The following is a 13698-nucleotide window of genomic DNA, read 5'->3' on the forward strand; positions in this document are numbered from 1 at the left end:
TGTTGTGTGAATTGCGATGGCTGGCACCCACAAGGCAAATCAAAAGGGAAAAAATTTGCAGGAGGAAGGCTGACTGCTTATTTCCTTTCACCGACTGGGGCACTACCCTTCCCCTGGTTTGTGTAGGCCACTCACACACATTTCTATACACGCCACATGTCTGGCACTGTATAGAAAAAGCACACTTCAACAAGGAGCACCTTAATACACATAGCCAATTACAAGTTGAGATCTAGGGAGCAGCAGGACACCCATGCTTGTGGGTCTGGCTACTTCTGTTTGCTTAGGGGAATGTTGCAGACAGCATTTCCATAACAAACGTCATTTCATGGGGAAACTGCAGCTTGGTCTCCGCAGACTGACAAACAGACTAGAGCTCCAGTAAAATAATACTACCACAAAACACAGGGTCTCAAATACATTTTACCCCCCCACTCCCTCCCCAGAGATACCTACTGCTGATACCACACAAACTTCAAAAAAATCCCCTAGCTTTAGGTTGTTAGTGTCTGCCCTCTAACGAGCCAGGAAGCCCATCTGCAGCACAGAGACAGAAAGAACAGTCCACTTTCCCTTCTGCCCAGAGAGGCACGGGTCCCTCTGGCACGCTTTAAACAGCTCTAACCCAGCCAGAAGCTGCTCACGTAGGACAGCTGAGCTGGCAGAAAGTTTAGCCTATGTGTCACTGAGCTATCACCCAGAGAGGCAAATACCCAAATACAGCAAGGTACAAGCAATTTCTCTCTCTGTTGATAAAGACAGTGCAATTTAAGATCTGAAATATGGAGCTAATGATGCTCGCCTGCCCATTTTACCTTCTGCTCAAGGAGGGCCCGACGGAGGGATACCCTCTGTTCAAGATCACGCAGCTCCCGATCATGCTGGGCTTCTGCCTGCATCTTGATTTTACTCTGATATGCATTCAGCAGCTCCAATTCTTGCTGCAGCTGCATCTTCAAAACCTGGCACTCTGCTTCCTGTGCTTCATCCAAACGCAGCTGGGAAAGACAGACAATAGAGGCATTTCACTATGGGGTAACCACTCATGACACTCTGGGGGAGGACTGCAGGGAGGGGGAGAGAATGGGATGGGACTTTGTTTTCTTAGAAATACAATTGGTCTCTATTGTACTTCGTTTCACTGAACAGAGGACCTATAGTGACAAAGACTGGTGACAGCGAGCCCACAGCACCGATGCAAGTGATGCTGATGAGCAGTGGCACCTCAGGAACTGCGATCCATACTGCAGAGACCAGACTGCTGGAGGTGCTAACATCCACAGCTCTCCTTTGCTAGAGGCAAAGAGAAGATCTCGTGCTCTATTCAACTGGATTAACCAATTACCTGTACGCAGGAGACTGAAGTCTGTATCCCTGCCAATGAAGGACTTCAGGCGATTGAATATAATGACATAAACCTAAAAGCAGTATGATACTGAACTTTGAACCTTCCCATACACAAATTAAGCCAGCTACCCTGCCTCAAAGCGTCAAATTTGTACAGTGACGTGAGCAGGACACAATATGCAAGAAGTGCAAAGAAAACTGCACGTTTGGTTGTAGCAAGGACTCAAAGCATTGCTCATATTGTCATTCCTTAGAGAAGGAATCTCTTAAAGAAGGAGTCACAGAACTTTCACAACACTTTTAACATTATTTCAGATTTGCAGTCAAAACTCTGGACTCCTCCATGATTCAATGAGCATCTTCCACCTGTGGGACATGCTTTGGTTGGTATCATTGACAAATCAAAATCTAAATGACAAATCAAAACCTAAATGACTTAAGACAGCAAGCTGCACATTATCTAACGACGCTCTGATAGGAACATTTATGTTGTCAGACTTCATGCAAAAGCAGTCCTCTGGCCACACAGATGCATCATTTTGCATCTCTGCAATGGTAGCTTCAACTTTGACCTGCCTGAAGGGAGTAACATCTCTTTCCTCTGCATTTAAATGCTGCTTTTTAAATACAGAGAAACGACTGTGCTGGGTATGGCACGTGTAGCAAGGAAGCAGATAGCCTGCTGTCAGGATACAGATGGGTTAAAATGCAAACATCCCTATTCGGCTGAGGAACCCTGGGTCCCTCGGAGGCGACTCACAGCTTGTGTAGAGAGCATTTCATTAATGCTGTGATCATACTGCTCAGCCAGGATAGCCAGCTTCCGGGTCTGCTCCTCCTTGAGCCGTTTGAGGACAGCTTTATGTTCACTCTTTGGCGTGGTCTCCAGCAGATGGTTTCTCAGTGCTTTGTACTGTCTGGTTTGGATCTTGCATGTATCCTGAAACTGCTTCTTTATCTGTAGTTCTTTTGACTGGAAAGATGGAGGGGACACAAACAAAGAAAAAAACAGCACGTTTCAAATGGGAGAAATATCCATTCAAATGGATATTTAGGATAACATTAAGGATATGAGTTCAAGAATCCACAAATGTATATTAACATCTACAGTGCAAGGAGGGAAGCAAAATACACAAGAGGCAGTGACTATTGCTGCAGCTGCTTTGACACTGCTACTGAGCGAAACAATTACAATACAGACACTTCTATAACAAAGCTCCAGCCTAAATACAGCTGTCTCTGCACAAAGACCCTCACATTTGTCACTGGACTGGATCCAGTCCTGGGTGTTGCTTTTCAAGAAAAGTTCTTGAGGGACAGGACTAATATTTATTAGCACCAAAAGCCATACTTACACATGACTCTGCTTGTATGGCACATATATACGAACAGCACTTGATGTTATGAAAAGCAGCAGATCGGTGCATGGAAAGGGACAGGGAAAAAGAGCAACACTTTTTCCATCGAGGGTTTGATGAAGATAAGATGTATTCTAACCCTTGATATCAAGAGCCTGGTTTTCATAAAGATACTCAAAAGTGGCTGGGAAGGATTAGATGCTTGAAGACGTACACCACAAACAACATGAGCGTTGTGCTAGTCTAGCAAACAAAACAATTCCCCAGTCCCAACGGAGGCTTACTGGAGATGGAGTTTTCCCTTTGCACTTTGCTAGCATCTCTGTGTTGTTTAGAGACGTAACCTTGTGACTGCACACAGGGCTGGGAGACATCAATCCCGGAAAAGGTATCTGGATCTGATTTTGCTGTATGACCTCGAGGAAATGAATTTTTTTTTCTTTCATCTGCCTTACCTGCCTCCAGAGCAGCTTGTGAGGGTTAACATCTACTGAGTGTTTTAAGACCCTGAAAAGGAAGGTGTTCTGGAGTTGCCTGTATCTTTCTACAGGAGGGCTGGCAGGGATGCTTCTAACTAAGCAAAACCCAGAAGTGATGAGCGATGGTGGTTAACTGACAGACAAGAAAAACTAACTGCCTGCCATGGTAAGAAAAAACCAAACAAAACCCCAGACCCCTAAACCCACACACCCGGGCAGTCAGAATACACTCCTGGTCATTCCCACTGTCAGCCACCACGGTCAAATCCTGAAGCACTGGCAACAGAACCAGAGCACAGGAACAGATTCCTGTCCCTTGAATAAGTTGGAAGAGCTCTGGGATCTGAACCAGCAAGGCAGATATACGTGCCTATCTCCCGTTAGCTCCTCCACTGACTGCTCCTGGCACTAGCTCAAGGCTCAGCAGGGTAGGTGATAAGCGCGGCACTTGTAGCTACCTAGAAAGATGCAGTGGGATCAGACAATACATCCAGCCCAATTTAGACATCAGCATGCTCTGCTGCATAAACCAACGATTCCACTTTGCTAATCTGATGCAAAAACCAGGACAGAGATGGATTTCATTCAAACCAAAACATGTATCATGGAGAGGAATACATCGCTTTTACCCTTTCTAAATTCACAGGAAATTATTTCCCTCCAGGAAACCTTTAAGGCTGTTTCTCCCTGCCCCTAAGGGAAGCGACAGCAAGTTACATGTTCCCGTCAGGGCACAGCAAAACACTAGCCATCTATTTTGTCCTCACTTTCTGTGAAGTTTTGCTTGGATGCCAGACTCTGTTTACAGGCTTCCAACCCAAAGGCTTTAACAACAGGAAACAGAAGGGAGGGGTAAGATTTCCAGTCAGACTTCTGACAAGATCATTTTGACCTAGTATTGTGAAATACCAGCAAGAGGGTATTTGCATCACAATTAACACACTCAAAATAATAACAGAGCAGTTTTCACTGAAGGGTGAATTCTAGTTATCGGTCCTGCTGGTGCTGTAATAGCAGCAACAGACACTGACCGTTAAAAAACTGCTTTCAGGACAAAGGACCTCACTAAATAACAAAGGGAAAGCCTGAAACACGTGCCCTTGAGGGAAAACGTTGCTGGAGAGAGAAACTGAACAAATGGTCAAATTATCTATTCAATTAAGAATACTCCCTGCACTAGTGAGAAGCAAGAGAACGAGTTAATGCTAGGGAACAGCCTTGATAAATAGGGGATTGTACTACAAACCAAACGGTTGTCCAGCAGGCTGCATTATTAGCGCTGCGTATACGCAAAGGTGCTGGATTGACAGCTCAAGCCTGAAATCCTTCACTAATCACAGAACAGCCACGCAAAGCAAAGCGCAAGCTTTCCATGCTCCCCGCAAAACGCTCCTGCCCTCACTGGGAAAGGGAAGGGGTCAAAGAGCCTGCAGAGGTGAGAGGGCGGCCAAGCCTCTGCAGCCCAGAGAATGCCGATCCTGCTGTCCCCACTGCCAGCAAGGGAACGAGAACGGACATGCTGCCCACTCGTGTTTGCACCACATCACCTTGGGGAGGCAGAACTCATTCATGCTAATCTCAGAAGGATCAACCTAATACAGCTGCTTCAGTTTTATTCAGCTCAGAGTGCAGCGCAGCTTCCCTGTGAAGTCATCAGCTATTTATACACTATATCCTTGGAGATTCTCAACAGCGATCAGGTGGTCCCTTGTTCTCACAAGCTAGGTTTTCACTATTTAATATTATTCTAATATTGACAAATCAGGTATTTTATTTTTTTTGGCTGAAGTTCTATTTTCAAGTTGGTTATTTTCTCTGTAAGAAGGTAATTTGCAGGTGGTGAAAACTAAGTCGGATGGGAAATATCACGAAGAGGAAAGACCTAGAACAACAAAGAAACCCCATGCTCAGTATGCCATACACTCATTTTGTTACTGGCACAGCTGAACGCTGGGTGGAGAGAAGAAGTCTGCCTCCTCAAAGGAAATGTACCAGGCAGCTTTGTGAAAGGCCTTATACTCCCTTCTCAGGCACTTCAGAATAAACCACTGGACTTCTTTGGATGAAGTGAAGGCTTACAATGAAAACACTAAAGCCTCAATTACAGAGGCCCTATAGTTCTGGTCAGCCACCGCAGTTACAAGGGCAGCAGGAGAAACCCATGAGAGCACACCACAGCAAAGGTCAGTGTTGGAGCTTCCCGAGGACGCTGCAGTTGGCTGGTATCTCTCTCTTTCCCCCACACTTGCTAGCCTACCAGCCTTAATATAAAAACAATAACAAGGTAAGACTCATAGTGCAGTTCATTTTGATGCACACAGCGAGGCAAAGCTTTTTTGTTTGTTTGTTTTTAAATGATGCTGCTTCATTACAGAAAAATAGGTTTTATTCTTGTATATGGGGGGAGAGGAGAATCAGAAAACAGTGTAGGAGGAAGAAGGGGTAAAAAGGACACTGCAAAGATGAAGTGCATTTTAAACTACCACTAAAAGGAAGGCACGCTGCTGTGAACAATAGCTTTTCAAGTAAAATGAGGGAATAGCACTGCTATGGCTTGCATACAATGCACTGCAACCCTGATCACCCATTGCTGTGGTTCATATGTATGGTGCTTGTCGGGCTGCAGTTGCACTCTGGCAGTTACACAACTTGACAAATATGACACTTTATAAAAAAAGGTATTCATTACAGGAATGAGACACGTCTTCAAATTAATGAGCTTCAAAATACCTTGGACCTGCATACACTGCAAATGAGAACTGAGCTGTAATGTACCACTTTTCCACCACCACCAGCTCCTCGTGCCCAGAGCTCCTACATCACTTAGTACCTTCAGGCTCTTGGGCTGCTGCCGGACCTCCATGACGTGCTTACGCCTCAGCTCCCGCTCCCGGCGCTTGTTGTACTCCAGCTGGTTGGTGAGCTCAGTCTGGTGCTGGAGTCGGATCAGCTCACAGCGCATCTTCTGGATGGTACTGAGATGGCGGAACTCCAGCTCCTGCATGGACTCGTGCTGACGCAGCAGCATGGCGTGCTCCAGATCCTTCTGTGTCTGCCTTTTGTTTAACTCCTAACAGGAGGACAGAGGGAATTATTAGATTCTTTGTACTTGGATTTCCATTCATAACGTGACATTTCACTTTGTTCACAAGGGCATTTCTCTCTTTCCAAGGCATTTGAGGACAGAGAACAGAGTTTCTCCGTCTTATCAGAAGCAGACAGCACTGCCACCGGTAATTTTTCCTTCCTCACTTCACTTTTCTTCTTCCTGTTCTAGATGCTCAACAGGATTCACAGTAAGCATTTTCTGGAAAGGACTGTAACTGTTGTGTCTGTTGACTTTTTGGATCTAACAATTCTCCTACAACAGGGCACTAATCTGAACTTTTTTTTTTTTTTTTTACTAAAAAACTTTAAATGTGGTAATTAACACTTCAGTGAGACTGGAGTTGGATTGCAGGTGCTCCATGAGATACATTTCACACAGAAGGTTCCAGGTCTCATCTCTGCCTGTTCTCTTACCTCCCGAACCAGGTCCTGCTCCAGATTATGGCGGCCAAGGAGCATCCGTCTCTTAAAGCGACGACACTCCAGCTCCAAGTACTGCCTCTGACGCCTCAGTAAGTTGGCTTCTTCCTCTGCCTGGAAATGCTGGATGTTCTCCTTCTGCTTGGAAAGCCACTCCTGCTTCTCCTTCTTTGGAGTGCTCTGGTTTTCATTCAGCTCCTGATAACAGCAAGGTAATTAATTGTGGAATAGTCACATTAAGCTCCTTGGCCCTGAACAACTGGATGGACCTCCCTAATAAACTATGTTTCAAAGCCGTTCCACCTTGTCTTCTCATGGCTGGTACCATCCTAGCCTCTACAAAATGCATCATATTGCATATCTAAGGGAACACCAGGACATAATTCACAGTGCAGCAAATTTAACTACAACTTCTTTTTGTGTTGGTCATTTTAACTGGCTGAAATGCTGGTTCATGTCCACTTTCCGGACACGTATTACCTCAAAACGTAAAAAAGATGGTTTGCCACTGAAAACAAAGACACACGGACACTGCCTGACAAATGTTTTTACAGGTTCCCAAAAGACCGAGAGGAGAAGGAAAGCATTGTCATCCTGTTGTTCAATGAAACTCCAGCCACATGAAGCACACTAGAAATTTTTTGTGTCTTGCTTGATCAGAACACATACCCATTTTCTAAGTAACTGATCAAGGCAGAGCCACTCACTGAGATGCCATAACTTACAACAACAATATAAAGAAGTTCACAGGTGAAACTTAAGGCCGCAGTTTCCACATTTGTATCAAATTCAATATATAGCTTGAAGCATCTTTGGCAAAAGAGTCTGCTTGCTTGAATTGCGTACTAGAGATGCCCATACAGTAACTAGACTTGTCGCGATACATTTTGACTTCAGTATGAGACAGAACTCCTCGGTGTTTCATCAGTGTTTCTTGGTGCTCTGTGATCTACTGCCCACTTAGAAAAAGACTCTATGTTATTGTAAAGAGCCCACGCTACTACAGTTTTTGTTAGATCTTTTTTGGCTCTACTGCTCTTTAGCCTTTTTTTCTCCTGGGAAATGTCTATGTTTGGGAATATTCCCCTTTGGAGCAAGTTCCAAAGTTGCGTCACACAAGTTGATGGTTGAGCATTAAATGGTTCTTTCAAAAAAAATTATTTATAGTGCTTACGGTATCAGCCACTCCACAAAAAGAATCAGGAAGTTTGATTCTACAGTTTCCCTGCATTTCACAAAGGTCATGATTTTCACTACAATACAGTGATTATTAAACTATTACACAGCTTTCTCTATTAAAATTATGTAGTGTTTTACAGATATTTTCCTTAAAAACAAATCTGCAGGTCATCTTTACTGCTCTGTTTTCTTGCTGCTGTTACAGAAATATCATTTAAGTGATAAGAAACTTTACTAACTGCTGCAGTTCATGGTCAATACCTGCAGCAATGAGGTATGAGAAAAATGCGCATGATCTTTTTTAAACTACCACTATTCATTCCTTAGGATTGCCAAATTTGCATGTTTCTGGCTAAAAAGTAATATTAAACAATGGAGAAGTCTGTACTTTTACAAGATAAACATATATGTGCCAATATATAAATAATCCCTCTTACTCTAAGGTCAAAGATATGAAACAAATACAGTACATCCAGGTCTCTGCTCATGAAACGCAAAACTTGCTGCAATCCAGCATAAGGTCTCTTGCGCACAGTGGCACTTATTTCTGAATGCTCACTGCTCTCACACGGTATCGTACACTGTACGATATTCATCTTTCTCATTACAGATGAGTTACCTCTTTCAGCTGCTCTTTACGGAGTTTATATTCTCTCTTCTGGGACTCCAGGAAACTGTTCAATTCTTTTTTCTGCTGGGCCTGAATATGCTGTTGAAACTTCTTTTCTTCATTGGCCATCACTTTAGCCTACAGCAAATCCAGCAGCAGATCAGTTTGAATCCCAATGGATTACAGCTCACGTTCCATTTCAGCCCCAAGACCCAGAACTCATGGAACAGTCACCACGATACTCACCATGACTCTGAATAAGTGCCAGTCTCAGGAGCTCGCCCTCACCCTCTTCTCATTCCACCCCCCCATCAGCGCACCCAGCAGGAGTCCTTTCCGGCGCCTCATTTCCTCAGCCCTACTGTTCAGCCAGTCTTGCCCAACCAAGTCAACACCTTATGATAAACTCTATCCTTAGCCCTCCACTGAGAGCGCCAAGAACAAAGAATCAATAATAATCGCTGTAGGCAGCACCACTTCGTTATCAATTATTTAAAAGCATAAAACTCGCCATATCCACAAGCAACTAGATGGTGAACATTTACGCACAGCCGGCACATTTCTCTGCAGGCTAATGTGCCTCCATAACACTTGATGGCAGTCAGTTATTGAGAGCGCATACATGGCAAAAGAAAGGAAAACCCTTAGAGTATTTTTTCTGGGGTCAGTATGCTAACATTTAGCATAACGCACTGTGATGAAGGACATACCTTTCCTCTAGTTACATAAACCCCTTAGTGTAAGGAGGTGATGTATTACTCTTTTTCTAATTAGCAATTTGCTTGGCTCCTGAAAACAGACATGTAAGAGACTACAATGTCATCTCTTCATCAGTGAGGGGAAGTGGACAATTCAATGTAATTAACAAATATAGACTGGTCTGCTAAGCCGTAATCTCCTACCTCTTTTTCCATGGCTGCTTGGTGCTTTTTAATTAGCTTTTCCATTTCTGCAGCAAAATTGTTACGCTGTGTCTCAAGATCTTTGTCCAACCTAAGGCGATGCTCGTCCATCTCTGCCTTCAGTTTATTCTCTAACGCCATCAGTTGCTTCTGGTGTTGCCGTCTCATACGTTTATAGCCAGACATCTGCTCTCGCAGTTCAGAGTCTTGTTCATGTTCCTGCATTTGCCTTGTCACCTAGGAAGGTAACCGCATTGGGCCAAAGCAAGTTAATGCTTCTTAATCTGCTTTCTGGCAGTCTTCAAACCACAAAAGAGAACGATTCAGTAGAGAAATATGATTTTGTTGTACAGAAAAGCACACATCCTAATGGCAGCAGAGCAGATTAAAAACTGAATTCTGCTGTAGAAGATAAGCTCACATGGGCTCCAGCAGAAAAACTGTACAATTGTTAGAAAGCTGGTATTAAATAACGTCTTTTTTAGCCCACTGCACTGAGTGTGCATATATACGCATGTCCACACACAAATATACATAATAGGTATATGAAAATAAAAGATTGTTATTATAAACAGTTTCCTGCATTCTGCTAGGCATATTGGTTTTGAAAATATCTAATATACACAAATTACATTTGCCCAGGTGTCACATTTAAGCTTTTATTAACTTACATTAAACTATTTCAGTGATAATATCTGAGTCAATGAGGACAGCTCGTATTCTGATGAAATCCTAACAGGTCTAAGTAGTTTAATAGCCCTGTGTTCAAAGCCATCCCTCCCTATACAACTTCATCAAAATAAAAACTTTAACATACCAGCGATGCTGTGCGTATAGTAGCAAAGTGCTCTCGGTTGCGATAATGAGACTTGTGGCGAGATACTTGGGGAGGAGACTGGGGTTCCGATGCCCTTGTTCGAGGATCTGATTCCTCTCTGTAATTTTCTTCCTCCTTATCAGCAAATATTAACATGAGAGAATAAAGAGAAACTCTGTCACTAAAGATTTTTATTTTGGTGTCGTTCAAAAGACATTTAAAAGGAAGAAAAACTATTCTACATTCAGCAGCCCTGAAAGATCTTCCTGCCAATAAGGTGGATGAAGCTCCTATCTAGGATCTTTGCTTTTGGAAATTTCATTGTGCATTTTTATTACTAGGAGGAAAATTACTAATTAAAGTTGAAAATGAGAAAAATAAATGGAAAACTGAAAATGGAGTTAAACAGTTTACTTCTACAAAACATAAAAAGCTATAAAGTAGATTATGTCAAGTCTGAAAGAAAAAAAAAAAAAAAAAAACCAACCACAACATCTTTCTAACCCTGACAGAGGAAGATTTTCATTACACCCACTACAGAAATATCTCAAAGCAAATTTTAAAATTTGTCATGGTGTATTCCACATTCTTATTTTGAGTTTGTCATTCATCACAGAGCGATTAGTAGTTAGATATGATATACTAATTAACTCCCCGAGGAAATACCTGTGTCTGTTGCATATCTGGGCAAAGAACAAAACATTCTAACCACCCCTATCATTAGCTAGGGAAACGTTACTGGTTTGAGAAAAGGCGTGATAACCCCTCCACAGGAAGAGCAGCATGGGTCAGAGGGACGCTCCCCCATTTATCCTTCATCTTGCAAAGGTAAAGCAGGGGAAGTGGTTTCACAGCTTGCCACGGCCACAACGCTGCATTTCTTTTTCTGTGCATCTTTGTTCATTAACCAAATATTCGAATTAAGTGCTGGGAAGTTGGGTGCTTCAGGAATGGATGTCAATTACTACTGAGTAGCTTCTATTTAAGAATTCACTAACTAGGAGGTAAAAAGGGAGAACTCTCACATCCCTTTGTGCCACGAAGCAGTGCTCTGCAAGTTAAGGGCATCCACTAAATAAACCTATTCACAAGCTGCCATTCCAACTCCTCACAGTAAAGCAAAGTGGGTTTGACACAATACAATTAAAAAAATAATTTTTAATGAATCAATAGAAATAAACGATTTTTTACAGCAACCTTCCAAAGTTTCCAGCGCACATTAATATATTGGGACGCAATATTAGAACCTACAGATAATGATTTAGGATAGAAAGAACACGACTTTTTGTCATCATGCCAACCAAATTCTCTCCCATTTTACACCCTCAAAGTTATCCAGTAAAAATCTAATGCTTACCGGCTTTAAATGAATGACAGAACTATTTGACATCACGGTGTGGTCCCCCTCCATCATATCCAGCTCGCTCTTATCATCCGAGGCATCTGGAAGACTGTTAACACTACTGCTTTGGCTACTGGCACTGATAGACATACTAGGAATGGACTGATTACTTCCGACACTATTCACTGTTCCTGTCCTGCCAACACCGTGATCTTGTTCCTAGGAGAAAGGAATTATTAAGAAAATCCAAATCCATCATAGTTGTATCTATGGACATCAGCAAATGAAATGTTCATTCCATTCCTTTCTAAAGGCATCTACCTGCCACGTCATGGCAGTTCCCACCCTCCAGGCATTGCCATGAAACATTTCTCTTGTGGGATGCTGGGGAGAGAAAGAATCAACCTTGTCAAGATTAACTGGCTGATGTCAGATTCTTTTCAACAGTGAGCCTGTTAACAAGCTGCACTCTATCATGGATCAGCAACAGCGTGTCACCAGAATCTGTTCTGACACCAGCATCATCTAAGTGCTCAGCTGGGACCCTGCACCTCGCACGGTTCCTTTCTGTACATGAGAACTGCAATCCAGAGAGTCTCAATTCCTGCACAGTGACTGCAGCATGCAACCTGAAAAAAGATTAATTAATTTCCTTGAGGACTACTTTTTTTTTTTTTTTTTAAACCAAGTACAAATTTCTTAGTCTTAGACTCAGAACAACATTCTTCAGACAAAACTAGAAGACTGTCAGGGGCCTTGTATATATGGTCAAAACAGAGGATAACTGTTGAAAGAGTCCTCATGAAGCCTTATAAACAGGCAAAGAAAGCTAGGATTTACAGAACTGGAAGCTAGCTGTTCAAGCATGAACACATGGCACAGCTTCTTGCCAGCACTAGGCATCTACCATGTTTGTCCTTGTTTGTGCCTTGAGGTAGTGTTATTCCAAGCACAGAGAGGAAGACAGAGTTTACAGCCAGGTGTGTAAACAGCCTCCATTCGGTTTAGCAATGTGCTTATTTAAATCACAGCATCGTTCTCTGCTTCAGTGATGAAATCCAAAGTTTCTCTCACCTCCTCCTCCTCCTGTGTTTCGACTGCGGGGCCATTGTGCGCCTCCTGGAAGAGGAGCTTCTTCATTTTACGATACTGCAGGTTGTCCAGTTCTCTCACTGCATCCTTTGTTCTCTGAATCAAGTCTATTAACACTGTTTCAGGCCGCTCCCGAAGAACAAACATATGCTGTAGAACACACAAATAGGTGAGTGACCTCTCATGCCTCCAGCGCACATGCTTTGAGGATAAAATTATGAGCTCTAATTGGGTTTGTTAGCCCTCTTCCCTGCACAGGAGGAGAACACCTTCACAGCTTACACTGGGACTATTTTTAGACTTTGTGATCCAGATAGAGTTCAGAATGATTGCTTTCTGATGGGAGACATCCACCAAAAAGTAAAGATGTAAAAAAAACCAGAAATGGTATTTCACATACCATGAAAATGGGCTTGGTTTAAACCTAGACTTCCTTGGATGCTGGGGTATTTAGAGACGTTATCTACTTGTGGTTTAGAGGGGGAAGAGCAACAAATAACATACAAATGCTAAAGGTGTTAGTCTGGTTACGTATCTCTAACCAAATGCTAATTAACTCATCAGCTAACTCTCACTATAAAACCCTTTTCCTTGTTTAGAAAAGCCTGAGGATCAAATATTCAGGCATGCAGCTCTGAGTCATAAAATAGGCTGTGAACCTTCAAGCCCGGTCCTAGAACAGTTAACCATGTTATGCTCTTTTTTGGGAAACACGCACTGCATTTCACTGCAAAGGTGGCTACATTTTGCCAATAGGTGAAACAAGTCCTGTCTATGTATGTCAGAAGCAGCTTTTGCAGCCTCCAGATGAAATGTGCTGTGCAAGCATGAGTCATTATTAACATCACCGCTAGTTTCATTTTATTCCTTAGGAGAACTGCATTGCCATTTCCAACGTGTCACATTCCCTACCTGTCCCTGTGAAGTGGTATGCAGCTGTTTCAGACTATAGATATGGAAGGAATACATTCACAAACGTTTCATTTCCATCAATGTTCTCTTTAATTGCAGTGCATTGCTCAAAATAAAACCAATCTGCAGAAT

General features: G+C 42.8%; 1 protein-coding gene across 2 annotated transcripts in view; it reads right to left on the reverse strand.

The window, feature by feature from the left end:
• Positions 1-13698, reverse strand: part of TAOK1 (TAO kinase 1) — a 74190-nt gene that overhangs the window by 11387 nt on the left and 49105 nt on the right. For both annotated transcript variants that reach the window (XM_075771665.1, XM_075771666.1), the window contains exons 11-19: positions 12637-12804; positions 11578-11781; positions 10221-10355; positions 9404-9640; positions 8511-8639; positions 6707-6910; positions 6015-6254; positions 2108-2320; positions 816-998 (exon numbers count right to left, since the gene is read on the reverse strand). In XM_075771665.1, the coding sequence (XP_075627780.1) occupies positions 816-998; positions 2108-2320; positions 6015-6254; positions 6707-6910; positions 8511-8639; positions 9404-9640; positions 10221-10355; positions 11578-11781; positions 12637-12804 (1713 nt within the window). The remainder of the gene's footprint in view (positions 1-815; positions 999-2107; positions 2321-6014; positions 6255-6706; positions 6911-8510; positions 8640-9403; positions 9641-10220; positions 10356-11577; positions 11782-12636; positions 12805-13698) is intronic.

Source organism: Balearica regulorum, chromosome 19, assembly GCF_011004875.1.
Source record: "Balearica regulorum gibbericeps isolate bBalReg1 chromosome 19, bBalReg1.pri, whole genome shotgun sequence".
NCBI classification, from domain to species: Eukaryota; Metazoa; Chordata; class Aves; order Gruiformes; family Gruidae; genus Balearica; species Balearica regulorum.